Here is a 17054-nt window from a genome sequence, read left to right on the forward strand (position 1 = left end):
ATGTATCAATAAAGATGAGAGAAGACAGATTGTAATGGTTCGGACATGTAAAGAGACGAGAGAGGAAGTACGTGGGAAGAAAAGTATTGGACTTACAATTCGCGGGAAAGAGGAAAAAGGAACGCCCAAAGACTAGTTGGTTGGATAAGGTAAAGGACGATATGAAAGAACTGGGCCTGGAGGAAGATGATACTCTGAACCGAGATGCATGGAGATGTGGCATTCATTATGGCAACCCTGCAAAATGCGGGATAAGCTGAAAGAAGAAATAGGTGACTAGTTATCACACGATTTTCACGACCATATTATAAACATTTACATTTTCACATAGTTTTCTGTGTTGGTTCTATTGATCAAGCGGTAGAACAGTGGGTATTTTATTTAGACACATGCCATCGATAGTAACATGAAGGACGAGACTGTTAGGCGATATTACAATTTTTTTTCGGAATGAGACAACGCTGTCAACGGGCTGGTACTCATTTTACACCTGAGTGCGGTAAGAGAATGTGAGTAAAGAGCATTTTCCAAGGACTCGACTATGCGCCGAACAAGGCTCAAACCCAGGACCATTCGATTCGAAAGCAAGTGTCATACCACAAGATCACATAGCCGCACAAAGTAATAAACAACAGACTGAATAGAACAGAACAAAGTGCCAAATACGTGTTTACTATTTTGTTCTTTTTGAAGCTATTACATTCAGTTTTTTTCATTACTAGAAACACACACACACACACACACACACACACACACATATATATATATATATATATATATATATATATATATATATATATATATATATAAACCGAACATAGCAACACTCAACAGAAGAAACGAACTAACTTCCTCATGCAGACACAGAAACAAACACCTTTTATGTAATTACGAACCTCCATAAACACGAATCTATAAAAATACGAAAACACAACAATCTACTTTCACTTCCACTTCCTGATGAGAGCAACGCTCGATAACAACGTTGTAGAAGTCAAACTATCTTAATTATATTTCAAATGTTTATAAATAGCTCCTTTTATACTAAAGTTGAGCACTATTATTTCATGGTTTTTGTTTTATAATTTATACATTTGCTCCAGTTCTACTGTCCTGTTGAGCACTTTATTTTAACCAGAAATGAACCTCGTAAGTACTAATTTTGATTATTCGACAAAGAACATCCCGATCCCGACAAGCAAACAATACCTAAAATCTCTAATCAACAAAACCGAAAAATTTATAAGAAACACCAGATGGCGAGCTTTTTTCTACCTAAACCCTGACCAAACGGTTAAAAATAAAGAAACTTTTGGATTTAGATCTACCAGACCAGCCCCATCCATACCTGAACTACGAGAATTCGAGGATGGAATGACAGATATCATCCGAAACATAAAATTCAGACAAATCAACGACACCTTCCAAAACAAACTACAACAAGACATACGATCAATACATCAAGACTCCAATGTTTACGTCGCCGCTGACAAAACCACAAACTTCTACAAGCTTACCCCTAATGAATACACACATTTACTTGAGAAAAATATACAAGCAGAGTACAAGAAACAAACACCATCTACGACACCTGACATTACAGCAGAAGACAAAAGCATCGCCGAAAACCTACAGCTAAGTGACAGAATAGACACCACAGCAAAATCTAACGCCTTCATCACTATCAAAGACCATAAACCAAACTTTCGCAACAACGTACAATGCCGTCTCATAAACCCATGTAAATCACAAATCGGAAAAATAAGTAAACAGATTTTAGACAGAATCAACACCAAAATCGTCAAGAAAACCGAATTCAACCAATGGAGAAACACCGCTGAAGTTATCAACTGGTACAGAAACACAGAAAACAAACAACGACAAAACGCAATCATCTTTGACATCTGTAATTTCTACCCTTCAATCACCAAAACCCTACTCCTAAAAGCACTACAGTTCGCAAAAACCTTCGACAACATCACCGAAGAAGAAATACACATTATCCTGCACTCGAAGAATACATCACTTTACAATAATGGAACAGCATGGACAAAAAAATCAACAAACTTTGATGTCACCATGGGGAGCTACGATGGAGCAGAAACATGCGAGCTCGTCGGACTATATCTACTTTCTCAAATGCAAAATCTCGATATAAACATTGGACTATACAGGGACGACGGACTCGCATTGTGCAATAAAACACCGAGACAGACAGAATTAATAAAGAAAAAATATGCAAAATCTTCCAGGACAACAATCTGAAAATTACAATCGAAGCCAACAAAAAAACATTCGACTTCCTGGACATAACCATCAACCTAAACGACGGCACCTACCAACCATTTTCAAAACCCAACAACATCCCATTGTACGTTCATAGACACAGCAATCATCCGCCATCTATAATAAAAAACATCCCCGACTATCTAACAACTCTACAAACAACAACATATTCAACGATGCAATCCCACCGTACACAAACGCACTACAAAAAAGTGGATATAACTACAAACTAGAATATGAGGAAGAGACCATTACCACCCCAACAAAAAAACGACAAAGAAAACGACACATAACATGGTTCAACCCACCCTACAGCAAGAATGTGACAACTTCTATCGGTAACAAATTCTTCAATCTACTACAAAAATGCTTCCCTCCCGTCACGTTCTAAACCCAATCATGAACAAAAACACCATCAAAATAGGATACACCTGCATGCCAAACATACAAAACATTATTTCATCCAACAATAACCGAAAACTATCACAGCCAGATCAGCCCAGCAACAACCTAGAGAAAAAATGCAACTGTAGGACCCAGACAACATGCCCACTAAACGGCAATTGCCTGACTCAAAACGTAATTTATCAAGCCACAGTAACACGACCAGACACACCAAAACAAGAAACATACATTGGCCTCACCGAGTGTCCATTCAAAACCAGATACAACCTGCATACATCTTCCTTCAGAAACATACACAAACGACATTCTACTACACTAAGCGAACACATTTGGAACCTCAAAGAAAAAAACATACAACACAGCATCACATGGAAAATCATCTCCAGAGCACAGTCGTACTCCCCCTCTTCTAAGATTTGCAACCTCTGCTTGGAAGAAAAATTCTTCATCATCACTAAACCGAACATAGCAACACTCAACAGAAGAAACGAACTAACTTCCTCATGCAGACACAGAAACAAACACCTTTTATGTAATTACGAACCTCCATAAACACGAATCTATAAAAATACGAAAACACAACAATCTACTTTCACTTCCACTTCCTCATGAGAGCAACGCTCGATAACAACGTTGTAGAAGTCAAACTATCTTAATTATATTTCAAATGTTTATATATATATATATATATATATATATATATATATATATATATATATATATATATATATATATATATACAAACTTCTCTCCTTTCTCATCCTCTACTTCTTCATCTTCTTTCTCGACCTCCTCCTCGTCCTCTTCCTCGTCCACCTCCTCCTCCTCCTCCTTCTTCTTCCTCTTCATCTTCCTCCTCCTCCTCCTCCTTCTCCTCCTCTTCTTCTTCTTCTTCTTCCTCCTCCCCCTCCTCCTCCTCTTCTTCCTCTTCCTCCTACTCCTCCTCCTTTTCTTTCCCCTCCTTCTCTTCCTCTTGCGTCTTCTCTCCTCCCTTACCTTATTCTCATCCATCACTTTCTACATCTACCTCTCTTCCTCAGTGCATTAGTCTTTGACTCTAAAAGGCTACACAGTTTTCCAATTTTCTTGACGTGAAAGTTTCATAATTGTGTTCTAGCGCCATTCAACACTTAAAATAACTTAAAGAAAACAAACGCAAAACAAGGCGTGACATTTTTATATAGCGCAAATCCAATAAATAAATTTGCTCAAAGCGCTTTACAAGTGGGTCTTAAGTCAAGAGAAACACTCTTTGGCAGGGCATGTTGGGTGAGGCGTTATTACACATTTTAGAAAGAGAATGCCCCTCAAAATCCCCCCCCCCCACCTCAGCAAAATACTCATATTAAACGTGAGTATGATGAGAAAATAATAATATCACTGCAGTCTGAGAGGCCTGCCGATTACATGCTGTTTTTTAATGAACGGTTACAGGTTGTAAATTACATAAATCATTAGTATGTGTTAGTAAACAGCAGGAATCAAAAGTTTAATAGCTTTACACAATATTTCATATTTAAAATAAACTGCATTTTCGTCCCATAACAAAACATGCTATAAAAAAAATTATAAAAAAAACAAACAAACGAAAAAACAAAACAAAAGAAAAAAAAACCAAACAAACAAACAAAAACAAAACACATAAAAAGACGAAGACTAAAAAAAATAAAATAAAAATAATAACAAATCAATCAAAAGACAAAACAAAAGACAAAACAACAACAACGAAAAACAAAGAAACAAAAACCAACAAATAAACAAACAAAAGAAACAATAAACAAAACAAAAGAACACATTTTGTCAAGCATTATAGTCAAATGATTATAAAAAAGAATTGTTCTGGTATTGTAAAACTAATGTATCTACTCGTATAAGAAAGAAAAAAAAATCATAAATTGAATTAATTGTTTTTGTCAAAACATGCAGGAATCGAAGGCGCTCGTGCTCTCAAATGAATGAAATGGCAGAATTTATAGAAATAAAGATTGTAAGGATAATATTAGTATAATGATGAACAAAATATATTAATAGAAATTAATGTCAAACCTCATGAACCGGGAATTTATATTTTGATATCTGTCTAAGGAAAAATTATGTCAATGGTTGAGTGTGACATAAGGTCTGTCGTTATTTTTTTGTGTGGATATAATATCATTTCTAGTTTTGATCAGAAAATATTTTATTCTTTTATCGATTGATTAAAACGATTCTCAACTTGTGAAAAAATCTTAAACTGAAAACTCGGGTAATGCCCTTGCAGAAATCAGTGGCGATTCGTCTTATTGAGAATAGGGGCCGGGCCCCATTTTCATTTGGAATACAAAGACAAAAAAAGTTACCTGTATATTCATTCGTATCTAAATAACATAATAAAAAAACCTTAATCAGTTGACTGGTAATCAGGACAGCTGTACATTTACTGAGAGACGATATTTTCTATGTACGTTTTCACACTGATTGCAGTTGTACATCATTGACATTGGCGGTCTTTTTAGCAAAAGTCAACCCAAGTGAAAATGATAATTTAGCATTTAATAATGCAAAATCTGGCTTTGAATGTAAAAACCAGTATACTTGAAATGCAATACTAACTAAATAACCGAAGTAGATTTTAATGCATAAATGACAGCAAATAAACTGTTATTTTTACTGATATGCTTAACAAGTTAATCAGTTAATATGACAAGATAAGAATATGAGAAAATTAAATACATTATTCCGGATGGATCTGGTGAAATTTAAAGATTAACTTTTAAAATGTGCGTTAAAATATTGTATATACATTCATATTTTTATCATTTTGACTTTAAACTTATTATCTTTTATCATCTAATTCATTCTAACCTGAATGACCCTTGGGTCACAAAATGCAGTTTCTATCATTTAATTTATCCTGACATAATACTGGTTAGAGGCGATGGACACATAACATATCTAGATACTTCACCTCCTAGACTGAAGACAGAATATTTTAGATTAACCTTTTCCTAATATTTGAAAATGACATTCTTTATAGTCCATTGGTATCAACATAGCTTAATAGATCATCTACAATTGTAACATTTAATTTCCTTAAAATTTTTATATTTTATTTTCTTTACTTTAGTCACCTATGTCTTATAAAACGCCATTGAACACCTTAGGTGGAGATTGCGCTCTATAAATTTATCTATTTATTTATTTATTTATTTATTTATTTATTTATTTATTTATTTATTTATTTATTTATAAAGAGCATAAATGTTAGGAAAGATAGTTTTCACAAAAAGAAAACAACAAAAGAATTATGATTATTTTCTGATATAAATCTTATTCAATTTTGCTTTGTTACCAAAGTGAAAAAGTTAACTCTACAAAACAGTTTTTAAAAATGTGAAAATGTGATCTAGCTCTTTAACAGGGTATTGTGTCATTATGAACTAGATTAAGTAAATTGATTTCAAAGGACAATGATTAAATGATGAAATCTAAGATATTATAATTTGAGGTTTGAATAAGAATACTCACAGTCCCAAATCAAGGCTTTGGTTTTTTATTCAAATTGTGTAAATCAAGCTTTATACCCAGTACTTAATTTTGGGCAGCAGGTCCATCCCTATATAGTAACGATTTGTTTTGTCAGGTTTTTGCTCATGACCTGCAATGGCTGTCCGTTGCCAAAAGGAATAAATTCAAAGCTTGAGAATTAGTTTATAGTTCCCTCAAGTCATCGTCCCTCCCTACCTTTCAGAACTAATGTAAACATATTCAAAACCAGTCCCTTACCTGCTTCTACAAAAACTACTTAGTTGTATCTTGCATACGTAGAAAAAGCTGGAATGAGATTCTTTTCTCATTTTGGTCCGCCTATGCGGAACGTATTACCAAAAAGCATTTAAAAAGTTTTTGTCATTTTAACTTTTTATAAGCGTTCGCTTAAAATCTATCTATTTTGATTTTATTAGATAGAATGAGAAGAGAAGCGAGTTAGAAATGTAATTTGTAATTCAATCACTTTGAGTTCGATGTTTTTGAGCCACAGCATAATATGAGATGTCATCCTTATTCATAATTTAAGAATATGATAAACACGGAGGTAACAAGTTTTAGAAAATACAAGGTGACCCATAAAAACGGACACCCAAAAGAAAAGCAATTCAGTTAGGCCTATAAAACAAAATGAATATCATTACAAAGAGCATACATTTGTGTTTATAATGTGGAACCTGTGGAGCTTACATGAACGTGCGGCAATAATTGTAGATTTTAGAACACTTGTCACATCCGCTTCCATTTTATTTCAATGTACGTTTTTAATTTGCATGCAAAACTTCTTATCGCATTCTGACAATTATTCCACTTGGATTCTCATAACTTGCTTTGAAGCTTGTTCTCTCAAATATGATAAATCGATGAACGTTTCATGCATTATGAAATATTTGGAGTATCCCCAGTAGAAGAAATCACACGATTTAAAGAATTGCCCATTCATGATGTCTTCCACGACGGATTTGTCTTGTCCTTTTATACTCGTTCATCTATTGCACGGTATCAGTTGGTGGTATGAGGAGCAACCCATTTTGTTGTGTCATTTAAATTTCTATTTCTATACACATTGCTGCACGACTCTCCAATTGTGTTCAACAATTCAACGTCAGACTCAGAGCTTACAGTTACAATCTTCTGGTTTTTATGCATAAAAAGAAAGGCTCAAGCACCCAATGAAGACTAAGTGCGCACCAAATGATATATTTTTGGTCACCAATCTCCTTTAGCGGGTTTTGAGAACCCCAAAAATATACTTTTTACTATATAGCCACTTGAGTATACTTGAGTTTCATCTGAAAACGAGATAGGCTTTTAAAACGTTTTGTCTCTTTCAATTTTCTAAAGCATCCATTACCAGAATTCCGTCTCGCCTACAGAGGTTGAATGCCTTCCCAATCAAGGGCCATTACCGAGCAGTCGATGATCTTTTTGCCAGTTGTTACCTCCGCATTTCCTATCCCGGACTTTCTTGGTTTGCCTCGTGCCTTTCTGCCAGCTACTTTACCCTCTATCATTGATTTTTGGATGGTGTTGTTTCTCCGAACGTGTCCATAATAGTTCAGTTTTCTCATTTTAACCTTTGCCAACAGTTTTCTGGACCTTTGGCCTGCATCAATAAGAACCAGAATGTTTGATTTATTTCTGGTCCATGGTACTCTCAGAATTCTGCAGTACACCCACATTTCAAAGGCATCAATTTTTCCTTCGCTATGGTCCATGTTTCACAGGCATAGAGGAAAACGGACCATAAGTAACATTTAGCCATACGCACTTTTGTTTTTGTTATTTTAAAGCTGTTGAGGATTTTTCTCATTTTCATAAAGTTTGTTTTGGCAATGCTGATTCTTCTTTTGACCTCTGCAACAGATCTTCTGTGATGTACTGGCCGAGTTATGCAGATCTATTGCTTTTCAGTCTACTGTTATAATGGCTTTGGGTTTTTCTTCTGCTCGTGTGAATACCATTATTTTCGTTTTCTGTATGTTAACATCCATTATCACATCAGAATTCTCTCTTATGCATGGGTGTTTGTAAGGATGTGATGTTCTGGAATGTTATATGGGGTCAGCTTAATGCCATCCCTTCAATTTTTTTCTTACTGACCCACAAGGAGATTTAAGCTGAAGAAACCTTCGTCGAATTGAACTTTGGGGGTTTCGTTCACTGATTGATTAACCTTTTTAATCTTTTCAGGAGTTATTTGAGACTAAACGAGCACTGCTCTATGCTTTAACCCTCTCCTTACCACCTGCAGCAAAATCGTCACATTTCATACGATACAATATACATTTTTCTTTTTCAAATTTATTTTGTATATCACAAACTTTGAAGAATGATCTTTGTTTAATTAATAAGAGCATAACGTTGTTTTGTAGAGAGCTTGTTTGTATTTCAAAAATCAATTTTTCTGCTGGGTAAGCCTGTCATTTTGGGAAAGTACTGAAAAGGATCGGTAAGGAAAGATTTAAAGGGTGATCTTTTATTCATATTTTGCACCGATCCGTGTTCACTGCATGGCCATTTCCAAATGGCTGACTTTGTTAGAATAGCGTCTTTGTTCCATTTGCCCATGTTTAAATGTTTAGCGAATAAGGTTTGAGCTCTCCTAACTGATTTTGTTTTCAATATAATGTGGACTTAAAGCGAAAACGGTTTCTCGTATGTCAAATTGTCTTTTTTGTCTATTCATCTTTGCGTTCGATACTGAATCTGATTGTTTAAATTTCCAATAATCCGGATACACTTGCTAACTTACGTGCAAATTAGATGAAAATTGGTTGACAAACACAGGAGATATTAGCTAAAATTAGGGTTTCCACGGGGTCGCGGGGGGGGGGGGGGGTAGGCATTTTTTTGCTTTCCAATAGAATGCCATATAGAAGAAACAGATGACCAATTGTGTACTGGCCTAGGAAAATATACCAAATGTTGCTGGATCTAGTTTTGAGCTAGAGGGTTATAAATTATGTAAAATTAACATTAGGTGGCCAAGATGAGATTTCTTTTTTTTTTAAAACGATGGTTATCTTCCATTTCCAAAAAGCATTCTTTTATATATTGTGTCCTTACTTCATGTTGATGATTCTGTTATCTTTATATTGATTATATTAAATTATGATGTTTTAAACTTAAAGCTGAGTTTCTCAAAATGATATTTTTTTTACCCAGCTACGTTTAACTAACTAGATCTATATCTCAAAAACTAGTGAGGGAATTTACAAAATTTAAAGACCATTATGAATTGCCGAATAGAAAGAAGGAAACGAAGTTGCATTATTTTGTGTTAGCAATTAATGAATGTCTGGCTAGCTAGCTACTACAAACAAAACCCAGAAAAACAACAGGCAAGGATGCACACTACAGGGACGAGAGTTATAATCTTACTAGAGGTAGAAGAAGTATGGTCGCAAGACTCACTCAACGAATCACTGGGGTGAAGGTCGTTTAATCCCGGCTGTCGGTACCACGTGACTTTTGGACGGGGAATGCCCGTGGCGTTGCAGGTCAAGGTCGCCGTCTTCCCCTCTTTCACAGTGACCATGTCTCCCGGAATTTCCGATGTGATAGAGGGAGGAACTGCGAGGTAATGAGAAGAATGGTATTGAGAGAAACATAAAACTATTGCAGTCCAATCATAATAATAATATTCAAAGGTACCACTAACTCGAACAAGAGGCACAGAGTGTTGGTAAGAAAGATATCAATAAAATATTCAACTTGTGAAACCTATTACAAAATAAACAAAACCATACCCCCACACAAAAAACAAAATCACAAAAAAAGAACAACAATAAGACCACCACCAACAACAATAGCAACAACAACAACAACAACAGCAACAGAAACAACATCACCATCAACAACAACAACAATAGTAACATAAAAAACACTCCAACCTCCGCCCTACCCCCCCCCCCCACCATCCCCAAAACAAAAAACAAAAAAAAACAAAAAAAAAAAAACAAAAGACGAAAAACCAAAAAAAACAACAAAAAAAACAAAAAAAAAAAACAAAAAAAAAACAAACCCAAAACGACAAAAAAAAAGTTTAATTAAAAAAACAAGAAACAGAACAAACTAATCAGGACAAAACAAACACCCCCCCCCCCCCACAAAACAAAATTTAAAAAAAAAACAAAAAAAGAAAAACAATCAAACTGAAACAAAACAAACCAAAAATTATATATAATAAAAACAACACAAAACAAAACACAAACAAAAACTAAACAAAATTATAACAAAACTAAAATTACGTTATCTGTGCTGAGCTGGGTGTTGCGGCGATGTGGTCTTGTGGTATGACACTCGCTTTCGGATCGGAAGGTCCTGGGTTCGGGCGCATAGTTGAGTCCTTGGAAAAGGCTCTTTACTCTTTACTCACATTCTCTCGCCGTACTCAGGTGTAAAATGAGTACCTGGCCGTTAACAGCGTTGTCTCTGTCTGAAAAAATTGTAATATCGCCTAATAGGCGTCATGGTCCAATCGTATATGTTAAGTGTTGCTTTTGGCCAGGGACCCCTTGTAAGCGCATTGAGTACGTTTAGTGGATATTGAACTTTATAAAAGCTCAAATAAAAACAAAAATTAACTAAACGTTCATAATTTTATCAAGTTCCCTAGTCAAAATTAAAAAAAAAAAGAAGTTGTGCCAGTGTAGGAGTGATAGAAAATCAGATGACCAAAAATAAAAAGTCTTACCTACAACAGTCAGCATGACCACTTGGCTCAAAGCGGGTGTTGTATTCACCTGACATGCATATACGCCCTGGTCGCCATATTTCACCCTATCAAACTTTAGGTTCCACTCCACGTCGTTGGTTCTTGCTACGTTTATTCTGGGATCGTCGATGATCCTGTCCTCGTTGAACGTCAGCACGGTCTGCCATTGGTCCATCCAAACAACCTATTTTATGACGTCACACGCGGGGTCAAAGGAATGACGTCAAATTGTATTGTTAGATTATGTGTAGTTAAACATAAGGTGATGGGGGAAGTATTGTAAAAATGGGGGGGGGGGGGGTGGGAGTGTTTCAGATCTTATATTATAAGTATATCTGGTACAATAATATTATAGTGGTAAATGTTAAGAAGAGAGTACTGTAAACAATATCATAATCAACATCTTGTTATTCCAATGACTCACACCGTTTTAAGGTCAAATCCCACAAAACTAGTTTTCCTATCTTGAAAAATTGAAATTATTTAATAAAGAGAAACATTAAGAAAATAACGTATTGATAAAGGTGTTCATTTTGTCATGCTGATACAGCTTTAACCTCTATTTTGATATACAAAACGTGTATTTAAGGAATTAATAACAAAATCTTACAAAGAAGAGAAACTATTTTTACCCTCTAAACAGGATACCATATATAAATACACATTTTAAAAAAAACCTCCTCGTATTTCATATAAATTTTACGTATGTTAAAAAAAAAGTATACATATGTATTTGACGATTCCCTCAATGCTCATGATTATCATAATAGTTTTGTTTTTTTTAAAGTTGAAATGTCAAATTATTCAATCTCACGGTCCATTGTAAAACCAAATCAAATCCAATATTGCTATCACTAACCAAAATTCAATGATTGTAACGATATGGACCAAAATAAATTAGGTACATCCTTACAGTAGATTTTATAGTCAAATATACATTTCTATTGGCAAAGGTAGTATGTAATATACGACATAAATGTCACATGATCATGTAATTAAAAACATGTGGGCATTTCTCGTGACGTATACACATCAAAACATATTTTTATAAAAAAACTCGTCCCTAACGGCACATTGTTGATTTTAAAATGTTGTGTACACGTCACAACCGGTCCACCCATACTCTAATTTGAGAAACATGTGATAGTTAACGAGATACGTCTTACGTCTTACGTCTTACGATCCACATGGCGAAAGCTATATATTCTCATAATAATATAGAGACGTTAGCTCTATTTGTTTTTCTTGTGTCATAAAAATTAACTAAAGTGGCAATTTTTGACACTGACAGGTCAAAATCTAATAATTTATTGCGTAAAAATATCAAGCTCAAGTTAGTGAAGTTTTCATAAGTTAACAATGCTTGTAAAACAATACCAATTTAAATCTCTTATTAGTAAGATGTTAATGTTAGAGAAATATCACTCGATTAGGACTATCTTCACTACTGGACACTGTCAAAAAAAAACTTAAAACATGTTTGGCCAGAAAACTTTAAAAATGAATACTATTCCTCAGACTACGTCAAAACTTCAATTAATCCGAGATTTCAACGAAGTCTTTACAATAATCTCAAGTTTAAGAGTTCTTGACAATATGAGAGAGTATCATTTTAATCAGTTGATAATATAGAATATAACGTTGTTTTGTTTTGTAAGGCTTCTTGTCAGAGCTCGTCAGAATAGAAACATTTACATTTGTACGACCTAAAGATTACTTAATAAGGAGATGTTGTCTATAGATCACAGTGCAAACATGACAAGACGTATATAAAAACGCTATGTTGACTGTCGTCCAATGCAGGCACTTTTTTCTACTTTACTTTTTTATACATTTTCAATCAGAATGGATATTTTAAAAAGCTATGAAAAAATATGTTCTATTGCTGATTGCTTGTCAAAATATAAAGGAAGAAAATTAAAAAAAAAAACAAAAACAGATCCTAAATCCCCTCTTTCACAAAAACAAACAAACAACACTGTAATACTCCTACTCCCCCCTTAAAAAATTATAAAACATAAAAAAAGAAAAAAAAAACAACAAACGAAGCCCCCCCCCCCCCCCAAACAAAACAAAGACAGACACACACACACAAAAAAGCACCAAAAAACGCCAAACAACCCCCCCCCCCCCCCCCCCCCCCCCCCAAAAAAAAAACAAAACAAAACAAAACAACAACAAAAAACAAAACAAAAACAAAACAAATAAAAGAATCAAAGTAAAGAAAAGACATCCCCTTCCATTCCCTTAAGAAAAACACCTACAAGAAATAACCCCTTTCCCCCAACCCCCCCCCCCCCCCCCCCTTCCTAAAAAAAAGAAAAGCCCAAAATCAATCAATCAAACAAACAAACGAACAAAATAAAAACAAAAACAACCCCCCACCCTACCCCCCACCCTACCCCCCATTTTTTAAATGCAAGAAATAAAAATAACACAAACAACTAACCGAATAGATCCAAAAACAAAGAAACTAATAACAAACAAAAATAAATACACAAAAAGAAAAAAAACGAAAGTAGAAATTATGAGCTCCCGTTGGTCGGAAGGCAACAAAACATCTCTTCAAACGTCTCATCGTGTAAGTGCTATGCTATGTAACCTACTGTTATATCAAATCTATATATTGACAATGACCAGATGTTTTGATTATTCCGTAAGACCAAGCTGACACGAACAATCACAGGAAAGGATGTTAGGGAAGGGGGATGGAGGGATGGGGATAGAAGATTGCGGGGAAAAAGGGGGGTGGGGGGGGGGGGCTTTCCGTTCACAAGTATTACCTAATTAAATCTTACTGCTATAGCATTCGAAAGAAAAAGACATACTAACCTTTATCAACTAAAGTCAGAATTTACTCTAAATATAATATTCTAGTTTGAACTAAAAGAGTAGTTACACCGATGCGACTCGAGCTTCAATGAAGACAAAGTGGCATCGATATAACTGCTCTTTTGGTGAAAATTGTGAAATATGTATTTATAGAAAGATCAATTATATGAGAACTTATGATTTGAAGAGAATTTCATCCCGCCATGAAAGGGTTTATCTCCCCTAATATCTTTATTTGTATATTGTTAATTCCTTTTATAGGATTAAACCGCCCTAAGCACTGATATGCTATCAGAAAATTAAAAAAGTATTTCACATTTTTGTTATCTATATTTATACTTTTATGCACAAACTTCGATGCCACACCACAATGTAGAAATATACGAAAGACAGGAAATATGCAATCACTTTAAAACCAATTCTAATACTTGTTTTATTTTTTTTTTTTTCTCTTCGTCTTCTCTTTCCAGATATAGCAGTCACACATAAAGAGCTTTACATAAGAGGATTGGTATAGCACACTAGTCTATGATAATGATAATAATATACTGAAGGTGAAAAAAAATACCATTAGAAAGATGAATAACGAAATGATAGATAGAATTCATTTGAAAGATGAAACGAATTGAGTGAAAGTGAAATAAGAAAGACTGACATTGTATGTAAACGCAACATGTGAAGTTTATCTTATGGTATATTTTACATACTCCATGCAACTGACGTCAGTACCTATATAATCATTATCCGAATAGATCAGAAAATAGTTTACTTCTTTTTGACACAGATCAATTTTTAAAAGACCCATAGTGGACCATGCACCATGGTATGGTACAATTCTTCTTCTTCTTCTTCTTCTTCTTCTTCTTCTTCTTCTTCTTCTTCTTCTTCTTCTTCTACTACTACTTCTTCTTCATCTTTTTCTTCCTGATTCTTCTTCTTCATCTTCTTCTTCTTCTTCTTCTTCTTCTTCTTCTTCTTCTTCTTCTTCTTCTTCTTCTTCTTCTTCTTCTTCTGATTCTTCTTCTTCTTCTTCTTCTTCTTCTTCTTCTTCTTCTTCTTCTTCTTCTTCTTCTTCTTCTTCTTCTTCTTCTTCTTCTTTTCTTCTTCTTCTTCTTCTTCTTCTTCTTCTTCTTCTTCTAGTACTACTACTACTACTACTACTACTACTACTACTACTACTACTACTACTACTACTACTACTACTACTACTACTACTACTTTTCACAAAATATATACCGTTTTAATTGTAATTTTGTAAACATAATATGTAATTCCAAAGATCACATCGTCTGATGCTTCGCTTGTCTATAAGTCTTTTTATACAGTTTAATATAATATAATTTTACCTCTGCACAAATTAAAATTCATTCTCATTTTACAGTAAATATCGTTGACTTCACTTGTTGCATACTCGTATTTCATAGTGTGAGACGAAAATGTCTACAGTTGGCTTACTTATTCCTTTTAAAAAAAGTATAGAATGAAATGATAGAAAGATAGAGAGATAATGTACAGGAAACAAAAAGAAAAAAAAAACTTAAAGAAAGTGAAAGTGAAAGAAACATAAACACCAGGAGAGATGAGCTTGAAACCAAGTAAAGGGAAATAATCATAGATTATTGGAAATTGTGTAAGATATTTTTCAGAGACGAATAGATAGATAGTTCAACTACAAACAAGTCATTAGTTGATAGCAAACAATGGAAGATATTTGGAAATATGCGATAGGATAGGACCATAGATTTACACTACAAGACTGCGCACTGATCAGTTTCATTTTTTTCTCTCTCTCGATTGAAACTGTTTTTATTTTTGCAATAATACAAGAAAGCACCGACATTAATATGATATTATAAAGAAGGAAATTCATTGCGTTTTTAAAAAAACCCTCAGAACTTCAGCTCTATTTTAAACTAGGGATGTAGAAAATCGTTCGTACGTTCGTGCGCCGTCTTGTCTTAGTCTAAATCTATGAACAGTTGTGAAATGATATTATGTTGACTAGGAAAGTGACAGGAACGTTGATTGGTCGTTTTGTTTGTTTGACACTTGATTAGAAAGGCATACGATCACAAAACAGGATATATTCTACGATTAGATTGTGATGCTAAAGAAACAGTGAGGAAATATGAGTTAAGCAGCAGAGATTTTGCCTGGAGAAGGAGGGGTTATCAATTGTGATATAAACTCCCTTCTCCAGTAAACCGACTGAGAGGCATTGCAAGAAAATTTCTGGCTTATAAATATAAAGCATAACTTGGTCTGAAAATCTTAATAATATCATCGCCATTTGAATATTTAAATAAAAAATTTGACTTTTTCTCTGGATCTGCAGCTCTAATTAATCTTTGCAAATTGCGCATTTATAATTAATATCTAGTTAGAAAGCTGAAATGATTGCATTTCTGTAATGCAATCATGACGTCATTTCAACAATACAGAAAAAAAAAAATAGTTTCTAGTTTTTGATCCGATTCTCTTCTGTTTCCGCTTCCGGTGAGCGTCTATTTTTCGTGAATGCCTCCCAGCCCTTACCTGGGCCGTATTCATAAATCTCTGCTTATCAGAGTGGTGAGTAGTCTAGTGAGCAGAATAGCGTCAGGCAGAGGCCCTCGCATGCAATTACCTTTACCTTATGAGTTCCAAGATCGTGTACAATACATGGTAAGATGGCTGTTCGGCCTTCTACCACTGTGTAATTTACCGACGTTTTGTCCAGCTTCGGAGTCAGCTTCAGAGGCGTACCTGGGGGAAAAAAGAACACGAAGACAACAAATAAAATAGTGAAAAAACGAAGAGGTCAAGTGGTTAAGGCAGTGCATTGTAATCCGGAATGTCCAGTGTTCAAGCCCATCTTCAGGAAACTTTCGTTTATTTTCCTCGGGCCAGATTTTTCTCCCTTTGGACAACATGGGTGATTCCTGTTGACATCGGATATCTTGTTTGATGGATATCTATAGATAGTTTGAAGTTGACGTTACTCAGATCTTTGTTATTGCCTTTTGCCATCCGCGTTTCTGAGTAATTCTCACTAAACTTTATTAACCAGACTATAAACGTTCAAGGATACACATAGTTTTGTGTGTTGGTCCGTTATACTTCCGGATAGCAATGTTGTGAGCTTCTTAGCCAAGTGCAAACTATCTATAGGTTGAGCAAAGATGACGTCACTCATGTCTTTGTTATTGTTTTTGCCATCCGCGTTTATGAGTAATTCTCACTAAACTGTATTAACCAGACTATAAACGTTCAAGGTTACACGTAGTTTTGTGAGTTGGTCCGT

General features: G+C 34.6%; 1 protein-coding gene across 3 annotated transcripts in view; it reads right to left on the bottom strand.

The window, feature by feature from the left end:
• Positions 1-17054, bottom strand: part of LOC144980053 (limbic system-associated membrane protein-like) — a 196983-nt gene that overhangs the window by 16293 nt on the left and 163636 nt on the right. The window contains exons 2-4 of one of the 3 annotated variants that reach the window (XM_078927531.1): positions 16398-16516; positions 10919-11123; positions 9604-9795 (exon numbers count right to left, since the gene is read on the bottom strand). In XM_078927531.1, the coding sequence (XP_078783657.1) occupies positions 9604-9795; positions 10919-11123; positions 16398-16516 (516 nt within the window). The remainder of the gene's footprint in view (positions 1-9603; positions 9796-10918; positions 11124-16397; positions 16517-17054) is intronic. The other 2 variants (XM_078927532.1, XM_078927533.1) reach the window with 2 other exon arrangements.

The sequence above is a fragment of the Berghia stephanieae genome, chromosome 9 (genome assembly GCF_034508935.2).
Source record: "Berghia stephanieae isolate SIO BIC M18660-M18661 chromosome 9, UCSD_Bste_1.3, whole genome shotgun sequence".
Taxonomy (NCBI): Eukaryota; Metazoa; Mollusca; class Gastropoda; order Nudibranchia; family Aeolidiidae; genus Berghia; species Berghia stephanieae.